Below are 22262 nucleotides of genomic sequence, written 5' to 3' on the forward strand. Positions count from 1 at the left end.
AGTGTCCCCTGGCCTGGGAGACGGCCCCGTCACTCACCCGCCTCTCCCTTGAAATGTTACAGATGTTGCCCGTTTCTGGATTACCGTTAATCCAGAACCAGATTTAGTATTACATTCACGTAGTTGTACTGTATTTCCTTGGAGGAGCTGTACAGAGAGCAGCGCAGGTCCTGGCTGGCAGTGGTATTCCACTGGTACCAATTTCTTGTCACAAAGGCTGAATTCGGGCCCTTCGCAGGAGAGTGTTGGTTTACGAGCAATTACAGAGAGTAGCTTTGACGGGTAGGGATAAAGTGTACTTTCTTTAAAGAGATAGTAGTTTTGCATTTTATGTACAAACAGTAAAATCGTGGTCAATTTGACGTGTATCCCATATGGTTTTCTATAGAAGAGCACAGAGAAATTAAATATAATCGTATTGAACCTCGGATTTCTCCAGCCTTGTGCATCAGCCTCTAAGATGAGGAAGAGAACCCAGCTGCCTGTTAAGGATAAGCTCTTTGTCATTTCCAGGTATTAACAAAACACTAAACATGACTCCCAAAGATAAAAGCTTGTTCTGAGAGAGGAAAAATGTAAGTGAACGTGACGCAGTGGATGTTACTGAGAGGACAACTTCTGTGCATCTGCTGTGCCCCTTCACCTTAGCGTTTCACTCACCTCCATACAGGTGCCTAGCTGTGCTCTATAAGTGACCCCCAAACACAGAGTAAACAACAGCAACAGATCATCTTAAGACGCTGAAAATGGCTTTTCTTCTAAAAAAAGACAAAATAATTTGCAGCAATGTTGGAATTGCTCTTCGGCTTTACTTGAAGCAAGTATTAGAGCTCTCTCTGTAACGGTAGTGACTGTGCTTCGTTCTGCTTTCTCGGTGAGGGTACCACCAGCCCGAAAGCTCACCGAGCCCTGCTCCAGCAGGCTGTTCTCCACTTCAGAGCATATTGGCCTTCAAACACCAGTTCTCATCGACTGCCTCTTAGGGGGTTGGGAGGAAAACTGGCATAGCCGATGGAATTAATTCAGCGCCATCCCTTTGACATCAGCCGTAAGAGATACCTCGCAGGAAGGGACCGCACGCCAGAGTGAAATCACCTTTTCACACCGTTAGTTTCTCCTCCATTTTACGTATTTGCAGATATACCTTCTTACTGGTTCTAAAACCCATCACAGCCAGTAAGGCCACAGTCCGTGCAGTCCAGACTCTGACAGCAACTGGTTTAGAAGGACATTTGCAAAAGCTTGGGTCACTTAAGAGCCGTCTTCCACCGCCCACGCTCTCCTTGCTTCCAGCAACGGTGACTTCAGGAGCCGGGGGTCATATTTAATGTGGTTCTTACTGGCCACTGTGGCCAAGGGCCACAAGCAAATCCTGTTTTGATCTCTGCACTACCCTGCAGAGATCTACACACTACTACACACTACTCTGCAGTGTGTTAAAAACAAATGGTGAGGTGTTTTGTGCAAACCTTTTTTATTAGCATATGGGGGAGCTTTTTTAAGGTTTCAAAAGTTTTTAAGATTTTGGATTCTACTTGCCTTAGCTCTTTTCAGAAGTATTTCTTTTTATTGATTTGAAATGTTGCTTTCCATTTCATTGCTCGTTCCCTGATGGTTCTGTTATGGTGATTATGTTAGGGAACGAGTAGCAGTGTGTCAGTCTCTTTTTTTATTTCTGATGTTGAATTCTTTAGCATAAATTCATAATCCTCCCTTTTACACATTCATATGAACACGGCTGTTAATTAACAAGATTCCCCAGCTAACCTTTTTCTTGCAATTTTCTGGTCCTGTTCAGCTCAAATGTGAACAATGGAATAAAAGCCTCAGAGTCCTGCCCAGACCCTGCGGTGCCCCCCGGGCTGTGGCAGGGTGGGAGGTGGATTTCCGCAGCGCCGGCAGTGCTTCCTCATGAGCAGCAGTGTCTGCCCGATGCCCCAGCACCACGTCTCTCCCATCCAGGGGGTGCGACAACGCCATCCCCACGCTCTTCTTCTGCGTTCCTCCTCCTTGTTCCCATCTGTGCTCTCCCAGGCACCTGGTGCTTCTTCCATCCTCTCGTCTGCCCTTGTCACCCATTTCCCTTGGGAGAGACCGTCCTTGTGAGGTCTGACTTAGTAACTCCCCTGCGTCCTCCCGTCCTGACCAAGCTCCTTCTCTTTTTTGCAGCCACCCCTCGTGCCCAGACCTCTCTGCCTTGGGGTCTTCTAGTATGGTGCCTCGGGGTCTCTAAGGATGCTGCCGCATCCACCCTGCTCCCCCAGGGCTGCCCCCACCTTTTCCCTGCTGCTCCTCTCATTCCTCCCCCGGGCACATGCTCCACCGCCATCGTCTTCTCCGTGCACTCACGTCTGTGACTCCCTGGCCGCTGGCCCTGCACGGCCACCCCAGCCAGGCGTACCCTCTGCTCCCCCCCTCCTCCAGCCCATCTCCAGAGCTCGGCCTTTTCCTCCACTGCAGAGCCAAGAAGGGAGGCACTTGCTTCCAACGGGGCTTCCTGCTCCCTGGCTGCTGCAGGGCCGGCTCTCCAGGGGAAGCTGTGTGTAGGGTCCGGTGGAGGTTGCTCCCTGGTGACAATAACTTGCTTGTTCCTCTGTGACCTGGATGTGGCAGGCAGCCATCAGCTGAAGAGCCCCAACCCAAGGTTCCTCCCCATGGAGGCCTCCCAGGATGCCCCGTTCTCTCCTCTGGCTGTCTGGGGACCAGCTGCTTGTTCTGGGCTGGCTGGGGGCCTTGGCACGTCAAACTGGTTTGTAAATTGGGTGCCTGAGTGAACTGGACTGGATCCTTCCTCTGACCTGTCCTTGGCTGTTGTCCTGCCCCTTTCAAGTTCTATCTCAGCCTGGGGCTGCTCTCTCTGACTCTTGCTCTGGCATTGAATTCCAGTTCCAGCCCGTTGGCCCTGGCTTTCCCATCAGCCTGCAGCTCTTTGTCCCGCTCTGCTTTCCCTCCAGGTCAGCTTTTATTCCTGGCGCAGCCACTTTCCCCGTGCTCTGTGTGCTCCGTCGCGGGATGGGAGAGGCAGCCCTCCAGCCTCACTGCCTTTGATCCTGCAGACAGCCCAGTCTGACCAGTAGCAACCAGCAATACCAGTTGCTGGGAGAGGCGTGGCAGGGTCCAAGATCACGCACGGGAGCTCGTTTGCCCCGTGCAGACAACAAGCAGCCTCTCCACGGGGCTCTGGCACACGCAGCAGGAGATTTTGCCAGATTTCATCAAATCTGGGTTTAGAGGTGTGCGGCTTCTCCCACTCGGGATGGATTTTCTCTGGAAAAGCAAAAGGGTACATCCCCGTATGAGAGCCCTTCTCCGCTCCTCCTGTCTCTTCTCCAGACTATGAGCTCTTAAACAATCACAGGTTTTCAGTGATAATGGTTTTAAGGGTTTTGTTTAAAACTGGCAAAATATGTATTTCCTTTGCTCATTCTTGAATAAGTTTTGGACAGTTTTGCTAGCTCTTTTCCAGAAATACAAAATTTGTACCAAATATACCTCAAAGACAATTAAAGCCTGAGCTGAACATCTTTCCCAAAGCTTTAATCCACTGAAAACAAGTTCTTAAAGAATCACAGAATCATAGAATGGTTTGGGTTGGAAGGGACCTTAGAGATCATCAAGTTCCAATCCCCCTAGAGGGGGGGGTGTCTAGTGGACACCTCCACTGGAGCAGGTTGCTCCAAGCCCCATCCAGCCTGGCCTTAAACACTTCAGAGATGGGGCATCCACAACTTCCCTGGGCAACCTGTTCCAGTGCTTCACCACCCTCACAGTAAAGAATTCTTTTCCTAATATCTAATCTAAATCTCCCCTCTTCCAATTTAAAACCATTACCCCTTGTCCTGTCACTACATTTTCTGACAAAGAGTCCCCCTCCGGCTCTCCTGTAGGCTCCCTTCAGATATTGGAAGGCTGCTATAAGCTGGAAGTCTTGAGCATCCTTGGGAGGGGATGCAGCCACACCTGCTCCTGCCACTCTCTCCTTCCCTGCTTTAAGCAACCTCATCCTGGCTCGTTGTGTCCCCCTCCTCCCGGTTCCCAGGGGTGCTCCGTGTGCGCCGCTTTCACTGCCGTAGGGTACTTCCCTTCCCTCATCTTCACCGATTCCCCTCCAGGCCGTTATCCTCTCGCTGAAACTCGGCTGGGCTTAGCTCTAGGGGTGCTGCTCGCGCGAGCCCCGGCTCTGGTGGGATCTCATCTCCTTCCACACGTTTCGCTGAGGGGTGACACTCTCTCCCTTTCCAGCTGAGAGCCAGCTGGGGTGATGTGCTGTTGAATATTTACTGTGCTCTGAAGGACGTGATTTTGTGATGTTTTACAGTGCTTCATTTGGTAGAAGTAGTGACCTCAGCAGTCCCTACATTTCAGCCAGTCGCACTCCATCTCTAGCTACCTCACCCACCGCCCTGGGCACCCCGTGGCAACCTGTCCCCGCCTGCCCCACACCTCTGGGTGCGAACACCACTGCATCAGCCCGCCAGTACACCAGGTAACGGCTCACGCTGAGAGAGCGCTGCAGAAAAGCAGCCTTTGGGTTGGAGGTTCTGAATTCTGGAGTGGATGTGGATTGGAAGTGTGCTTCCGCGTGGGAAGCGCTGCTGAGCAGTCCCAGCGTGGGTACGTGGGACGGTTTCAGAGGTGTGTACGCACCAGCAGGCAGTGAACAGCCCCTCCGCCACCGGGGCTTCTTCCCTCACCGGAGTGGCCAATTGTGGCCTCTCGCCCCCCCATTAGAGACACAGAGTGTTGCTCGGGCAGCTCTTGGGCGTTCAGGGCACGAGCTCTTGGAGTTCATTCCTTCTGCTTACCCACCAGGTACATTTTCTAATCATTTTTGCTACAAACAGGGGTGTGAAGACTGTGAATTCCTCCTGCTTATTCTTCTACAAGTTTTTAAAAACTGGTTTTAATGTGTGCTGTTCTCTGCAAAACCCCGAGTCTAGAAGGAGGAGAATGAACTGTCAATGCTCCCTGGAGGTGGCTGGTCTCGGGCAGCGCTTGAGTTCACTTGCTTTGCTTTCCATTATGTCTTCTCTATTTCAGAGCCCCTTTCAGGCAACAAACTGATTCTGCTGTAGAGAAAAATACAGAGGGCATCTCTGCTAGCACCCCCCTAGGTGTAATCACAAACCGTGCTGTACTCGGCTCTGCTAACGGTATTGCCAATGCCGGTGCTGCCTCAACCGCAGGAAAGGACTTCTCAGCTGAGGAAGCCAGGGAGCGCAGAAGGTCAGTGAGCAGAGTGTGTCGGTCCCTCCGCCGTGGCCAGCTCTCACGTGGTGGTGATGGTGATGGTGGGGTGTAAGAACTGTTTCTCAGGTGCAGCCTGGAGTTCCGGGCTGCTGCCCCTGCTCCATCTCGAGGTTTTGAATTGAGTCGTGGCTGGCTACTAGGTTAAATTTAGTTTCATAATTTTCTACTTGTCATTTCAGCGTCTCAGCCTTTATTTTCAGTAGTTGTCTTGGCTACTGATCTCGGTCCCCGAGGCCTCTGTGTGCGGAGGGACAGAGCCCAGTAGCCGCCTGCAGTAAGTTCTGTAACGGGAATCCCGTCCTAAAAAGAGGGTTGGTCTGAGCCACGGTCAGATCCGATCCATCCTCTGGTTCTGCCCAGCTGCGTTTCTGTACGATGGAGACATCTCTGCTGCACAACCCCCCCAGAGGCCCTCGTTAGTGCGGGAAAACAAACATCCCTGGCATGTGTGGATGTGCGTGTGGGTGTGCAGGGCAGGAGGAGACGGGCCACGCTCCGGAGGAGGCATTTCTTTCGATTGATATAAAGGAAGTCTTAGCCCAGAGGCAGAAATCTGCCGTGTGCCACCGAGGCTATCCCAGCAGTCGCGCATTTTGAATGACTCTGAATGGAGCTGGCGGTGTCTCTTCCTCGGCATATGATGTTATTTTAAGGCTGGGGAAATATAAACCTGCTCTTTTCAAGTGCTCTTTTCAAAGGAAATTTACAGTGTGCATTTAAGTACATAATATCAAACGATCCATATTTATTCCTAGAAACAGGTTAACTTTTACAAAACCTGGCTCTTCTGATGGCATCAGTGAAAGTAAATGGTAATAAATACAAGGCAGCGATGAACTCTGGATTTCTAGCCAGCAACCAGTTCATGGAGCGTTTTCAGTATATAGATTCTTCCAAACTAAAATAACAGCTTCTTAAAATACAGACCTTCCTGAGTGGAGATAGTGCTCTGACAAATTTTAAATGGCCCGACGCCAAAGGATGTGGCGAGCAATAATGGAAATTAGCAGCTTGCCAAGGTGGAGCTGAGCGGGACCGTATCCGCAGTCAGCCCCGTGGCTCCCAGCGCTGCTCCGACTGCTGCGGATCCAAGAGAGAAGGTGGCCTGTTTGGACTGTTTGGAAAACGGTCAGACTTTTAATGCTGTTTGGGCTTTTTTGCCTTTTTTTTTTTTTTTTTTTTCCCGGAGCTAACACGGGGAGAGCTGTGAGGGCTCTGCGCTCTGGGCGAGCCGCGTCCATCAGCTCTGCGTGCGGGGCCGTCATTTGAAATAGGGACTGCGGCGTATCTCCGTCTGTCACAACACTGCCCTGTAACGCCAGCGGTGCCTCCGTGTGCTCCCTGTCATCTTGCTGGGGGTCGCTTGGGCCGGTGTCATCTGCAGTTGAATCGAGACGAGGTGCCAAAAGCTACTCCCGGTGCAAAGTGAGGTTGTGCGACAGGGGACAGAGCGAGCGGTGTGCTTTCGGTTCACGCGTCGGACGGTTTCACAACACAATCTCCATTTTGACAAGCCCGGAGTCGAGTTGCAGAAGGTTTAGATTTGTCCCCGGAGAAGTGGGCTCCCCAGAACCCCCCAGAGTTTTGGCAGTGCCTGCGGACGGGGAGCTTGACTGTGAGAGTCCTTGTAAATGCCCAAAAGAGCATCTATTAATATTGCTGCATTGGCATTTATTGCCAAATCACTTTCTATAAATAATACAGAAGATCTGTTTAAGTGCTCTGCATTTTTATTAGAGAACCGTCTCCTGTGAATTATGCTAATGCAAAGAGAAACACCAGAAAATTCCTCCCACCTTTAATTGATGTTTTGAAACTACTGAGAGGAAAAAAAAGCCCAGCAATGATGCCTCGTGCTCGCGGGTGGAGGAAACCTTCTTTCTGAAGGTGTGTTCTAGCAGCAGGATATACCGACTGGGGAACTGCCTGCACATTTTGAACTGGGAAACACGGACCTAGAGAAACAGGAGAGGCCACCTAAGTGGGAAAAGCTTCTTTTGGAAGGAGACCGATTCCAGTAAAATAAAATAAAAAAAGGAAAACGTCAAGCAGTTGTCAGGGAAGCGCTGTATGGATTGCAGTTCCCTCCGGCAGCTGTTGCGGGAGCATTTCATCTGCTTCAGTGTTTCCAAAGCTCTGGCTTTCTCTTAGCAACAAAAACATAAACAAGCTTATCATCTAATATTAGATCACAGGGATGGTTCCTAACGTGTGGCCTTAAATTATCTGCGTGAAGCCAAAAGGTTAAAGCAGAAGAGGCTGCTGGCTCGGGGAGGAACCGCTGGTGCACTGCTCTGGAGAGCTCTTTGCATCCTTTGGTGGCCAACGAGCCTTCCCCTGTCCCACTGTAGCCTTCCATCCACGGTGTCTTACCTGCTGCTTGGTTGCTGGTTAAATCGGTCAGCAAACTCTCCGGTAGCTGGAAAATAGTGCGGATCACGTCTCGTGTTGTTAGAAAGGGGAGGAAAGAAACAAGAGAGGAGAAGGCAGCGCAGGAGGAGGCGGTTTGGAGGAGCACTGTGCCGTCTGTACCTGCAGGGAGCAGAGCGATCGGCTGCCTGGTGTCGGAGCCGATGTCAGGGATGTCCAGCCACGCTGCTGCCACGTGGATTTACATGTACCGGCACATATTTACATGTACCGGCACATATCTACATGTACCAGCATGTATTTACATGCTCCAGCACGTATTTACATGTACCAGCACATATTTACATGCACCAGTGGTGCCTCCAGCCTCCCTCCGTTCCATGGAGCGCTGGGGATGAGGGGCCAGAAACGCACCATCCTCCACAGTCAACATTTCTGCCAGCCCCTTTCTTTTCCTTTTTCATGGGAATTTTGGAGCCCCGGATGAACTTTACTGTTTGGCCATTTCCACGATCTCCTGCCAGCCTCAAATTGTCTCCCGTTGTAAATGCGTTTGTCCAGTTGAACTCGGCACTGGCTCTGCTGGGGGGGAATTCCAAGCGATGGATGCTGTGCCATCGGTGTCTCACGGAGACCCTCTTCTTCTGGTGCAAAACAAACATCCTTTTGGTCTCCGCTCGGTGCCGGTGGGTGGTGGGGACGTGGGGGTCCCGTTGGCTGCAGCCCGCTGCTGGGTTACCCGCCTTCACCCGGGATGACAGCGGCCTCTAGTGCCACCAAAAGCTCCTTTGCAAAGCTCCTCTGTGACCTTGTGGGTGTAGTTTGGGAGCAGGGCTCTGGGGCCACATCTCCTCTCTCAGATCTCCCGCAGCCCCTCTCGGCAGGGTCCCTGGGCTTGGAGCTGCGTCCCCTCTGTGTGGAGAGGGGTCTGCAGGAGATCCTGCCGGGCTGGAACCATGCCATCTGGTGCTGGAAGGCAGGTCTGGGGGATCTGGGTCTCTCTGAAGCCTTTCGTGAAAGCTTTGGTTCCCAGGAGAAGCTGAACCCCCACACAGCCCACAGCTGGTGGGTACCTGACACGCGGGGTAGGACAGGCTTCGCCCCAGAACTTCTGCAAGGCACATCCCACCTCTGGGTGACCGGTTGTGTGACCAGTATAAAAGGACACTCCTGGATTTGAAATCTGGCCTGGTTTTGTAAAAATTGGGATTTTAATTTGTCCTTCCTCTTTTCTTCCCTCTCCCAGCCGCTTTGTTTATACAGTCACATTTTGCAATTGTGTTTGTTCTTCCTGTTCCTCGGGAAGGTTCCGGCAAGGTGGGAGCACTCGCCATCAGGCAGGAGGGTAGTGAGAGACAGGAAACACCGCTCTTTTCCTTATTTTTTAATGCACTCTGACCAGTTTTTCAGAGAAATCAGGAACAGGAGGGAGGTGGGCTGGTTTTATAGCAGCCTTGGGGCTGTGCTCAGCCTGGCTCCTTGCCCCCTGAGTGTCCCCTAGAAATTCTTTGCGGATGAAGGAAGTTCACCGAGGTGCAAGGTAAATGTGTCTAGCAAACATTTCTCTTCGCTGCTTCGTTCCCAAGAGGAATTTATTTTTCATTCTTCATTCCTTCATTCTGAGGATCCAGCTGCTAATTATAGTAGCATATATTAATAATATATTAATAACTGAATCCTCCTCCACCAGTACTGGTAGATGAACAATTTTTGGCAAGTCCTTTTACCTCGTGATTCTTGTCCTGTCCAAATTCAGAACATGACTCCTCTAGGGCGAGCGTGGATGCCCGATATGTCTGTTAACCCTTATTATCTGCCAAAAAAGAAAGAAACCCCGATCTCTGTCAGATCTAAACGTATGGAATTTGCATCCAAGGGGGATTTAAGTGTCACTTGGGAGGAGCTGATAAGACAACACCAGCAGCTTTTTCTGCTACCACCTTGGGGTTTTTGTATTTGACTCTAATCCTTATCACTGGCTGTTGTGAAGCTGAGCGGTCTGAATTCTCCTGGGAAAGGTGCCTGGGAAGCTGAGCGGTGGGGATTCTGCTGCAAGGGCTGCTGCTTGGGAAGGGACGGATTCCCAGGCACACCACACAGCGAACAGCAGAAACTCAAGAGGTTTCTCTCTTGTGAAGAACCCAACAGTCATCCGGCACCTGCTGCTGAAAGCATTTCTCTGCCGCGCTGCTCCGTTAATCTCTTTCAGATAAAGTTGTCCCTTTTTTAAAAGGCTGCTGGTGCGGATGACGTGGGAGGGCAGGAATTCTGCGGCCCATCGGATTGTCCATGTTGGGAAGAGGCGAGATTGCTCCTGCTGTATCAGAAATCAGGCTGCATTTTTATTTGGAAAAAAGGTCGAGGTGTAGGATGGGGGTCAGCGCTGCCGAGCCCTCTTCCCTGTGAAGGCGGCGAGCGGGTGGGCTGCTGCGTGCTCAGCTGCCCCTGGCGTTATCCAGGAGAAGGAGGGGGGGATATTTTGGCATTTGCTTTGGGCGGAGGAGCCCAGGCTGTAGGTTGGCCTGCTAACTCCGAGCAGGAATATATGCGGGATCCTCCAGGAATGGTCAAGGGAACGGAGCAGGGACCACTTGAGCTGACCAATCTAAAAGAACGGCAGCTTGACAGCACGGAGCGAGCAGAAGGTAAAGCCGCCTCTCCCCATCCCTGTCTGGATGCGAAATTTGTGTGCGATTCCTCTTTACTTACTAATTGTAACCACTGATGGGTTTCACGTATTCGAGTTCTGCTGCCAGGGCTCCAGTCCCACCCGGGCACCGTCACCTCAACGTTCAGGGTGTGGGCATTTACTAACATTGACACGTTCAAATACTTTTTCTGTGTCCAAAAATGGCCATTAAACTGAAGAATGGACCCGAAATATTTGTGGAGATCCTGTGCGACGGTACAGCTGAGAGCTAATTTAGCACAAAATCAGTTATTCTGTTAAATGCTTTGCTCCACAGCACCGACCCGTGGATGTTGCAGGTGGAGGAGCCGGGGAAGCCAGGCAGCCACGCTGGGACTGCTCTAGGAGTTTTTGAGCAAACTTAATGATCCTCTATCCCAGAGAACAGTGGACACTTGAAATTGAACCAAAGCCACCACCAGAGGAAATTGCAGTCTCAGCTCAGTAGGAAATGGAAATCTTTTCTAGGTTGTTACTATCGGGCGCTGGTTCACCCTCCTCTCCCTCGCCCGCTCGGCAGCCGCTGCCAGGAGGTGGCAGTCGGAGCCCACACGATGCTCTCGCCGAGGAGCGAAGGGGTAAACCTGAGCTTTATCTGCTTCAGTGGCTGAACCTTTTTTATGACCATCGAGTTCTGATTTTATTTTATTTTTTGGTCGCAAAAGGGAAATTTCCCAAATATTCCGATTTTCGCCAAGTGTTATTTTTTATTTATTTTCTTCTCCCAGGGATTTGCTGCCCTGTTTCAGGCTGTATAAACCAGCTTTTGGGAAAGCTGCAGTAGGTCTGCTAAGGTTGTTTAAAATGTCAAACCGTGTTGGCTCACTTGAAAATGAGGAAGAGAGGCACTGATAGAGGCGGGACACGGGCGTCTTTGCCTCCGGTCCGTTCAGCTGGCAGGAGATGGAGCTTCACCCCGCTCCGTTTCATGCAGCAATTTTTTTAAAAGCGAAGAGGGAGCCCCTGAGGACCGCAGAGAGCAGCGCACGGTGTTGCGTGACGCAGCGACAAACTGCTCGGTGTTGTCTATTGACACTGGGTGTCCTCTGCTGAACACGAACCGGTTTCAGAATATTCCAGCCTGGAAAGCTTCGCGCCTGTGACGGTCACAACTAATGCATCCAGCAACTGAGGGGAAGTTCGGTAGGGAAAAGGTGTTGCTGGTTTGCTTTTTTTTTTTTATGTTTGCAGCACTCTTTGCTTTTCTCTCGCAGAAAAAATCCCTGGATTGTTTTTTTTGTTTTTAAAGGAGTACATTTTCCCTTTTTCTGGCAGAACTTTAAAGATCTGGGCTCACAGGAGCAGCCAGCCTTCTCCAGACCAGCCAGTTAAAGGAATGCGATCACTGTGATGTTTGTTGCCTTTTCACTTTTCACCATGACGTTGAGTGGCTTTAATTATTGCAAAGGGATAGCACTGATCGTCTAAAAGCTTCCAATCTATGTGCTGTTTCCCCCAGCCCCAGACGCTGAGTTCTCGGTGGGTACCAATTCCTTCTGGCAGAGGAAATGCGGAGCCCCTGGGGCTGAGGGCGAGCGGGGCCGTGTCCCCCCCGGCTCTGCAGTTAGAGCATCCCTCGCTTCTCCCCGCTGCGGCGGTCCAGGCTGCGGAGGCCGGGGTTGTGCTGCCGTAGGAAAACCAGCAGCAGCTCTGTCTGAAGGGCACACACAGATGAACACGGGCAGATGGGAGAGCACACGCAAAACCATCCCCGACTGTGTGACGGGAGGCATTCTTAGAGCATCAGCTGCCACGCGTGTAACCTCAACCCATTGTAAACACCACATCAAAGCCTGAGTTTGGAGGAGGGATAAGGGGTCCTCCTTGTTTTGATTAACAAGTGACAAAGATCACAAGTCTCTTAATCTCTCAGATCAGCACCTGAACCTGTTGAGCAAAGCAAAGCTGTCGCAAATCAAGGATGTCATCTTCTGCTCGTTAACCTGCTAATCGTACTGTAAATAGATGATTGAAATTCAGGCATTTAAACTTTCATGGGTTGAGAATTCACAGTCCAGATTGAAACACAATGGCAGCTCCGCAACAGCCAGGACTGACTCGAGAGAAAAGCAAAGGCCTGAAAATGGTGAATACTCAGCCAAGCCTTTCGAGCCAGCTGTGAAATGCTTGAAGAGCATGATCCTGAAATCTTGTTATCCCTCTGTCCTCAGCTTATTAAATAACTCCACGTCGTCTGGCTGTCTCTCCCCTCCTTCCCGGCTCCAGCGCTTGCAGAGTCTCACACGTTATCCTTCTCCCGCCCGTGGAATGGTCTGCTCAAGTTAGAGTCAGCCAACTTTTCATGGCAATTGCTCTAATGAGTCTCCTCGGTTGTGGGGGGCTGGTGCGTGGAACGTGTTAGCCCAGGGATAAACGCAGGGAAGAACGGAAAGCTGTTGCTTGCTTGGATGAGAGAGCAGGAAAAGTTTCTTTTCTGGCCGTTTGCGTGTAATTGTCAATGATTGACTTGCTGCTGGGAACAGGCTTTATTATCTGGCATAAGGAGCTGTATTTGGGGAACCGCTGTCAGCGTTGCTGCCTGCAAAACCTGCGCTTGCTTCTCTTCCCTCCCCCCGCCCGTGGAGAGTCTCTGAGCCAATGGCAAATTTCCAGTTTGTAGGAATGCATCGCTGGGATGCTGTACTTTTCCAATTGTTTCCAGGGGAACAGTATCAGAACTTGAGGCTTTTGCTGGGGGGGTTTCCGTCTTCCTTTTTTTTGGTGTGTGCATATCTCTATTCATGTGCGTCATATGTATGTATGAGAGATAAAGAGACGGGTATATATGTATGACAAGGATTTTGAAATTACTGTAGTCTTTGGAATAGTGATGTTGTACTTTTAAGAAAAGCTGTTCCGAACATTTTAGAGTCTGGATATCTGTATGGCTCTCCATATGCTGAACGAGCCTCTTTGTGTGCAGGAACCAAACCTGGGCCTGGCTTCCTCTGCCCCTAGTACCCAGAGCTGGAAGAACCAAAAGCCTGTCCTGGCTTCCAGGAGAACTGTCGCGAGAGTTTCTGGTCAAGGGACCGTAGATCAGAGTCGCTCCTGAACTAGAGAGAGAATTTGTGGGGTGCATCAGGAAGAGTGTGACCAGCAGGTCGAGAGAGGTCATCCTCCCCCTCTGCTCTGCCCTGGGGAGGCCCCATCTGGAGCACTGGGACCAGTTCTGGGCTCCCCAGTTCAAGAAGGACAGGGAACTGCTGGAGAGGGGACAGCAGAGGGACCACAAAGATGATGAGGGGCCTGGAGCATCTCTCTTAGGAGGAAAGACTGAGGGACTTGGGTCTTTTTAGTCTGGAGAAAAGCAGACTGAGGGGGGATCTGATCAACGCCTATAAATACTTAAAGGGTGGGTGTCAGGAGGATGGGGCCAGTCTTTTTTCAGTGGTGCCCAGGGACAGGACAAGAGGGAACGGCCACAAACTTGAATGTAAGTTCCACCTAAGCATGAGGAGGAACTTCTTTCCTTAGGGGGTGGCAGAGCCCTGGAAGAGGCTGCCCAGGGAGGTGGTGGAGTCTCCTTCTCTGGAGACATTCAAGCCCCAACTGGACATGTTCCTGTGGGACCTGCTCTGGGTGACCCTTCTCTGGCAGGGGGTTGGACTAGATGATCTCCAGAGGTCCCTTCCAACCCCATAGCATTCTGTGATTTGTGGCTCCTGCCCAGGGCGAGCTTCCCTCTGGCAGAGCTGCATCAAGGATCCCTTGCCCCCCGTTCACGGCCACCGATTCCACGTTCGCAGAGACCTCGTGCCCCGTAGATGCTGAATGCCAGCTCGACTCCCTGCTGCGGGAATGTGGGTTCCTTGGAGAGGAACCTGATAGAGCTGAAGGGACCCCACCGTGACTCGTGGGGTTGTGCATCCGGCATGTTGGTGTGCCAGCAAGGTGAAAGCCCCTGAGTCCTGAAAGGTGTTGACAAAAGGGCAGCTGTAGCAATTAATGAACGTTTACCTTCCAGATTGTGTTGCCAAGTTTTAACGTGCATGGGTGAGTGCCTTTTAGGCAAGTACTTTCCCAGTGCTGGGTCATCACTGAAGTGTGAAAACGTAAAAATTCAGCAAGTTTTAGAGATTCCTGGTGTTCCCTCCGGGACGGGGTGATGTCCCTCTGCCACAGGACTCTGCCTGGTGGCAGGTGGTGTTTGTGCTTCAATCTGAAAGTGCTTGAAGGAGTTCAGGAAGGGAAGGAAGGAGACCAGCGTCGTGAAAACATCATCAGAACCTTCTATGTTTCTTGGAGAAATTCATCATCTGTTCTTGCCCTCTGTGCGCCAATTAAACAGGGGATTTTAATTTCTTTTTCTGCGTCATTTACCCTTCACTCGGGAGGGGTTTCTTTCAACAGTATGTTCTTTTTTTTTTGCCTCTGGCACAGGCTCTCTAACATACAGATTTGCTCTCGTGTTCTTGGTTCACCAGCTTGTATATCCAGGCTTACTCTTGCCCTGCTTTGAATCTCCCCTTCTGTTAATACTTTATTGCAGCTACTTTTGTGGTGAGCGATCAGGATCCATCTCTCTGTGTTGCACTGTCCTGACTAAAAGAGTTAACGGAGAAAATAGGTGTTTTCTTGAAAACAGGAAGAATTAAACGGGAGCCAGGTTCATCATTCAGTTCCCAGCTTTTTTCTGGCCAATACACAAATCAAAAGCTTGCAGCTCTCGTGGCAGCAGGACACGCTTGTCTCTGGGAACTATAAACTTCTGCAGGGTTTTTGCTGACTCTCACATAACACATCTCTAACAATTTATATTCTGCTGCTTGTATTTGCAACCAAAACTCTGAGAAAAATCTGATCTGCTTTATGCGTGCCTTGAACTTAGCGCGATGGCTGCTCTTATTTCATTTATTTCTCAGAGAAAGCTTATTGCAAGAAAATACAACACGTAGGACTGATCCTTTGAAGATGTGCTTGGATCATGTGATATCTGCTTGAATTAATGGGATGACATGGACTCTGCATTTTAGCAAGCAATGTGTTTCTGGAAAACGTAATTAAAACCTCTGCGGATTGTTTACAGAGCGCCTCGTACCCCATTTGCTGCCTGTCCCCCGCAGCTTGCTCTGAGGGCGGTTTTTCTGCTCCGGTGGCTCTCCCTCTGCCCAGCCCAGCCTGGCTCCGGGGCTGCATCGCACTCCCCACTCCTTGCAGGGAATTTCTTCTCTCTTTCTTCCTTTCTTCCATCCCACCCAGCACACCCGAGTCTCTTTAAAATTCAGCTTGTAAACAATACCGAGCATCAACTGAAATTGTAAAATCTGTCTTTATCAGATTTTACACAGAAAAAAAGAAACCCACAGAAAAAAAAAAGAAACCCACAGAAAAAAAAAAAAACCACAGAAAAAAAAAAAAACCACAGAAAAAACCAAAACCCCCAAACCCCCGAGCAGAGCGAAGCCGTGACGGAGTTGCCAGCGTCGTGGTGTCTGGGCTGCGCGTGTGAAATCCCGACAGCACGGGCACCTTCTCTCAGCACCGGGAAAAGGCTGTGGCTGCTCTCCTGGAGAAACCTGCTCTGTCTCTGCGCAGGGGCTCTGCCGGCTTGTTTTAGAAAATTCAGTTGTCTCATGTTTGTGAAATGCCTTTGGGGGAGCTCCAAGAAGCAGGGAATTGTGTAAGTGGAAAGAACCCAAGAGTTAGCAATCGATAAAGGCTGCAGCCCAAACTGAGCCGCTCTGACTTGCAGAATGTGCTTGTCTGAAGGTGAAGTCACTGCTGCGGGTTGGACGGCCAAAGTTGCTAATGATGTTTTAACATATTGGTATTTTTATATAAATTCTGGGAGAGCAGAGGAAAAAAGTTCAGGAGGATGATGGGGTAAGAGACACAAAATGTTTTTACTCCTGCTGTGTCCATGTGTCCTCAGAATCACATGAGGCTGGAAGGGATCTCCAGAGATCATCTAGTCCTGCCCAAAGCCACCACAGCTCGGCACCAGCACGCCCTGCTGATGCTGACCCGTTTTCCACGGATTTGCCAAACCTTTTTTTGAAACCGTTTTGAAAATCTATTTTGTCTTCTCTCACATCCAGTGGCAGGGAGCTCAGTGTGGTGTTCTTCTGCGGGCAGAAGTCCTTCACACGTACCGCGTCTCACGGTGGGACTCTCCGCACACGTGTGTGTTTGAGCCAAATCCCTCCTCGGGCAAAGGCAGGTCTCACCTTTCCTCCTCTAACTCCCATCCCGTGGGAGCTCCTGCGTCCTCCTTGCAGGGTATGAGACGTAAATTAGAATCATAGAATCATAGAATCATCCAGGTTGGAAGAGACCCTTGGGATCATCGAGTCCAACCATCTACCCTACTCTACAAAGTTCTCCCCTACACCATATCCCCCAACACCACATCTAAACGGCTCTTAAACACATCCAGGGATGGTGACTCAACCCCCTCCCTGGGCAGCCTGTTCCAATGCCCGACCACTCTTTCTGGGAAAAATTCTTTCCTAATGTTCAGTCTAAACCTACCCTGTTGGAGCTTGAAGCCGTTCCCTCTTGCTCTATCGCTATTTGCTTGTGAGAAGAGACCAGCACCAACCTCTCTACAGTGTCCTTTCAAGTAGTTGTAGAGAGTGATGAGGTCTCCCCTCAGCCTCCTCTTCCTCAAACTAAACAGTCCCAGCTCCTTCAACCGCTCTTCATAGGATTTGTTTTCCAGGCCCTTTTCCACCGATTCGAAGCTGTTGCAGTAAAGTCTCCGCCTTAGCTACAAATTCACTTGGTTTATATGTTTCGGGAACTTTTTTTTTTTTTTCTTACTACTGCTCTGAACTTAATTTGCAGTATATTTTGCAAATGTATTCTTCCTGTAGGTGGCTTATTGCTTCTGGATGCTGTGCAAATAGCAGCCATTCTGCTTGTGTCAAAAGCTGCAGAAAATGCTTATTGTTTCCTTAATGTGCCATTTCCCGGGCAGCACATATGCACTGCGGAAAGGGGAGCAGAAGAGAACTGCTGGTCTGCAAAATGAGGAGCTGCACAGCTTTCACTCATCAAATAGCAGCTTTTTTTGTTCCTGAAGCAGCGAATCCTTGGGAGGCAATCGTCCCCCCTCCCCGAGCGCCAGGCGCTTCCCGCTTTGGCGGATCCATCACCGCTCGTGTCCCTCTGGATAATGGCTGGGAAGGGACGAGCTCCTCCTCTGCTGCGCCTTCCCAGGGGCTGTGCCGGGGGCTCTTTCTGGAGGTGATGAGTTGTGCCCTGGCGGTGTCACCCCGGCCAGCGCGGGTGGTGGGGACGGCTCCGTCGCAGCCAGCTCCCGAGGCACCATTCACCTCCTCCCGCACCCACGGGCCATCCTGCACACCCTCCTCCTGTCCTTTGGACGTGATTTATCGGGTAAAAATACACCGGTTTTAGGTGAGGAGGCTCTCAGGTGTGCCCCTTGGGGTGCGAGGTGACCAGCTCCCAGGGATGTACCCCAAAGAGTCTGAGGAGCCTCCGTTAAGGACCGTGTCCCCGCTGAGCCCCGCGGTGGGGCTGCATTGGCCACGCAGTGAAATCGCTGAACACGGGATGGGGAAGGAGGATAAAAGCCATCGTGGTAGATGATTTTAGAATGATGCAGATTTTGTGATTCTTTGAGGTTCTGTCACAGCGCAGCAAAGTTACCGACCTGTCTCATAAATGTCGTCACTTACTGGATCAGATGCAGGATCTGTTCAGCCCCTTACCCGTTCCCTGGAAGTGGTCTGTAGTGGGGAACCAGGAAAAGAGCCCAAGGACAAAGTAAGCGTATTCCTTGATAGATCTTCATCCCTCTCTTGGCTAATTATTCTTTGAACGTATCTTTGACACTCTGTTAACCTGTGGCCGTGACAGCCCTACAAAAGAACATTGCGTTTCAGTCACCCTCATCCTTGTGCAGTGAGACAGTGTTAATGATCATGCCCTATTAACCAGGCTGAGGAGTCCCATCTAATTAATCGTTTCTGAGATGGAAGCCACTCCAGCAATATGGAAATCAGAGTTACTGCTGTGAGATCCCCGACTGCGGGAGCACTGCCCAGTTCCTCCCCAGTTCACCCCCAGTCAATGCCAGTGCAGAGTTCACTTTATATATTTTTATGGGAATAATTCTGTAGAAATCTCCTCGGTTTAATGAAATCTCATGGTGACCGGCTCTGTGTTTTAACCATGTGGGTTTCAGTATTAAGGGACTCGGTCTACTCTGGTGTGTGAAGGTCATTTCTTTAATTTCATGGCTTTTTTCAAGGTGTTTTGTCTTTATGAGATGCCTGCAGTTCAGCCGGTTTCTAGCGTGATGGATTTCATATTGATGAAGACAGCAGATTGCGGGAATATGATCATGAATATAATGACAGGAAGGAGGGTCTGAGGAACGTGCCGGTGCAGGGTTTCTGCTCCTGAGATCTTTATCTGAATGAGAGGTGGTTTGTTTTTCTTTTCCTAATGATGCAATAAGACATGGAACGGGGCAAATAATATACCAAATAGTTGTACCTTTTTAACAGAACATATCTGACACTAAAGAGTTTATTTAGAGAGTTTATTTATTTACGGAGAACGTAATGCGAGCATTTGTGCATTCTGTGCTCATAGAAAAGTTGTCCCAAAGCAGAAGATGACAGTAATCTTGGTAGATGGAGCTAAAATGATTCTTGTCCGTATGAAAGAGAATAATATCTCAGCTCTGGAGCTCGCAGAGACGGGAAAGCAGAGCATCTGTTTTTATTTTAACCTCTTCTGCCCTTTTTTTCTTCAGGTCATATCTGACTCCGGTGCGGGATGAGGAAGCAGAATCGCTGAGGAAGGCACGATCCAGGCAGGCCCGGCAGACTCGCAGGTCTACGCAGGTAAGGAATGGAAATACTCATGGTTGTGTGTAGGATGAAGAGAATTGATGTATAAAGAGGCAAGATTTTCTTCTGCTCTTCCGTTACGATGTAGGACGAGGGGCTTTTCTACCCTCTCCATGTTGGGGAGCTTCTGGAAAAAGTTCCTGCAAACAGTTATTACAAAACACTCCCTGGAGCACACACGAGTTAGATTTCAAAGATGACATTTCTGCCTTTTAGTCTGGCTTGATCATGTATATTTGGGTAGCTCGGAGTCGGTGATTAGGTCGGAACACTGAGAAACGTGTTAAAGGCAGCAGGATTCTGTTCTCCCTGTGAGCACAAAGATAAAACATTGGCCTCACCAGGCATAAGCCTGTGGGCGTTTTAAACTGACCCGCAAGGCTTAAAATCTAATTGTATATGTTTAAAATTTCTCTCTCTTACTTTCTGTCAGGGTGTGACGCTCACAGACCTTCAGGAGGCCGAGCGGACCTTCAGCCGGTCCCGGGCAGAGCGACAAGCCCAGGAGCAGCCGAGCGAGAAGGCTGAGAGCACGGAGCCCCCCGGGGACGGCAGCGAGAGGCCCGAGAGCCGCCCCCGCTGGAGCAGAAATACAGACGAGGAGGTGATGCTCCCGCCTCCCTTCTCATTGTCTCAGAGTTAATGAACCCCTTTAGGGTAGCTGAGATTGGGGGGGGGAGGGAATTCTTTGGGGGAGCTGTTTGTTTTAAGAGGGGCAGACTCGCTGGGAAGCAGTGATACCGAGGGGTCCTGCGGCAGGGATGTGGTGTGTGGGTGTTAGGGGTTGGCTGTTCCTTTGCTCTCCGCTGGGAACTTCACTTTTCTGTCTCTTGCCAGAAAATAAAACTGTGTAAATCACAGAAAGTGAAATGAGAAGGCTAATGATAGAAGCGTGGCCTGGATCCACGCTCGCTGTGCAGCCTGGACTGAGGCTTTGTGTTCACCTTTTTCCGCAGATGTTCTGTGTGTAACGGAAAGGGAGAGAGACCGGTTTTCTCCCCCTGCCGTCACTTCTGCTTTTTTACTCTAAATCATCCATTTCTATCGGATAGCTCGTTTGTCCTGCCACTGGCTGTAGGGACAAAGAGATTGATCCCAGATTTCCCAGCAATGGGAAGGTGCTCTCCCATTGTAGCTGTGAAGTGCTTTTAACGTTCATCCCAGTCTGATGGAATGAACCTGATCCGGCGGATGGAGGGGATCAGTTCCAGCAGCAGTGAAGAAAACAATCCGCTCTGAAAGATTACCCAGTTCCCTGAAATCCCAAATCTGCTAGTTCCTCTTCATTCTACTAACTTTTTGTCACGGGTCTTTGTTTGTAGACTGTCTATCGGCGATTAAGGTGCCCGGTACAACCAGACAAACCCACGACACCTGTATCTCCCTCGACGTCAGCACCTCTCCTTTATACCAGCTCATACCTGTCTCGAACAAATAAGTACCTGGGTCTTGACTCCGTGAACCCGGCAGATTTCAGAGGTGGAGCCACAGAGATGGAGAAAAATGGTGTGTACCCGGGAGAATAAAGAACGGTCAAAGCTCAGGGATTTTCATGACTTTTAGCATTTTCAGTGTTACAGAGAAGAAGTTTGGTTGTTATTGTGAGGGGAGCGCTACGGGGAGCTGCCATCTCACCAACCAAATGTTACTGGTTTAAATGGAAATCCTAATGTAGGATACAGTCTATTGCTAGTAACGGAGAGGGATAAGAGGATGTTTTCCATTTTGGGTAAGTAAATGAGATAGCAATCCATGGAGCGTTTAGATCTTAGAGCCTGGGGGGAGCGATTCCGTTAGGGCAGTTTGTCCTCAGAACAGGAGTTAAGTCGGGATGAGGGGGGGGGAGCTGCTGGCCAGGGTAACCTCTGGGGCTCTGATAACAGAAGGAGCGTGAGTAACCAGGGGTAGTTGGGCTCAATAACTCCTTTGTAATACAACACAGGCCAAAATGACCGTGATCAGCTCGAAATGAGCCCCGGTCTGTTAGCAAAAGCCCAGATGTAAATCACTGAAACCAAAGCAGTCTTTCTTTGCTTGGCCAGAGTGTGAAGATCAGGATTTAGACGACCGATCTCTGAACAAACAGTCAATCCGAGAGAGGCGGCGGCCAAAAGAGAGACGAAGAGGCACCGGCATCATTTTCTCGACAAAAGATGTAAGTTTGAGTTCCTTAGAGAAGAGAAACTCATTAGGTCGTATTCAGGGTGAAATTCCTTCCAATTCCAAGCTTCAGATTTTTTTCCATGTCAGTTGATTTCCCGTTAGTCCTTCCCTCTCCGACTCTATTTCAGACTGGCACTTCCAAAGGAATCGTATCCCTGTCTGGCCCATGTAAAACCCAGGCAGCAGCTCTGGGAAGCCATAAATCAGTGCAATCGTTGCAGGATTGTGAAAGAGCCCACATGGGAGAAGCGAGATTAGAGGTCTAGTTTCTTTGGAAGAAGGAGGTCATGAGCCACTGGAATTGTTTTCAAATTCCTCTGAGCCCAAATTTGGCTGTGCTTTAGGCCCCCTAGAAGGAAGACAATGAGGAGTAAAACCTGTGTCTGGGTCCCCTGCCCAGGGAACACACACATCATAAACGCAGAAGTCCTGGTTTCAAAAGGATTTCTTCTTTTGAAGAAGTCTGAAGGAAGAAATCCAGCCCCCCAAACCCTGGTTAGAGACTCAGGTAGGAAAATAGATCACCTTTTTCAGGAGACAGTATTATGAAATCATGATTAAGAAGTTCTGCAACAATTCCATCCAGCTGTGGACACGGAGCCTCCTCATACACCTCGGGGTCGGGGCCTCCTGTACAATGCAGGGAGAAAAGACCCCAGTGGTCTTTCCTGTGGTAACAGTAGAGATGTTGAATATTTGGAATTACAGACAAGTTGAATGGCCCTGCTGGAAACCTCGGGATTTCTATTGAAAGACTTGCCACAAACACCCCCTTTTTATTATTTTCAAATGATTCTTCCATTTTTTCATTTGCGTGCCAAATGTGTTTTATTTTTTCCCTTATTGTTTTTTCAGTTAAATGCTTTACAGCTCGCCCAGTTGTCTGCTGGATCATCGGAGCAATATTACTAGTGTCAGAGCAGAAAGCAGGGCACTGCTCAGAGGTTTAGTTCATTTCCCCC

At 49.9% G+C, this 22262-nt stretch overlaps 1 protein-coding gene across 3 annotated transcripts in view; it reads left to right on the top strand.

Annotated features, from left to right (window-relative positions):
- The window catches only part of PPP1R12B (protein phosphatase 1 regulatory subunit 12B), a 130028-nt gene that overhangs the window by 63064 nt on the left and 44702 nt on the right, over positions 1-22262 (top strand). For 2 of the 3 annotated variants that reach the window (XM_074163418.1, XM_074163417.1), the window contains 5 exons: positions 5041-5226; positions 19041-19131; positions 19571-19741; positions 20460-20643; positions 21180-21292. In XM_074163418.1, the coding sequence (XP_074019519.1) occupies positions 5041-5226; positions 19041-19131; positions 19571-19741; positions 20460-20643; positions 21180-21292 (745 nt within the window). Of the gene's footprint in view, positions 1-4318; positions 4487-5040; positions 5227-19040; positions 19132-19570; positions 19742-20459; positions 20644-21179; positions 21293-22262 lie in introns of all 3 variants that reach the window. The other variant, XM_074163416.1, reaches the window with a different exon arrangement.

The sequence above is a fragment of the Numenius arquata genome, chromosome 24 (assembly GCF_964106895.1).
Source record: "Numenius arquata chromosome 24, bNumArq3.hap1.1, whole genome shotgun sequence".
NCBI lineage: Eukaryota > Metazoa > Chordata > Aves > Charadriiformes > Scolopacidae > Numenius > Numenius arquata.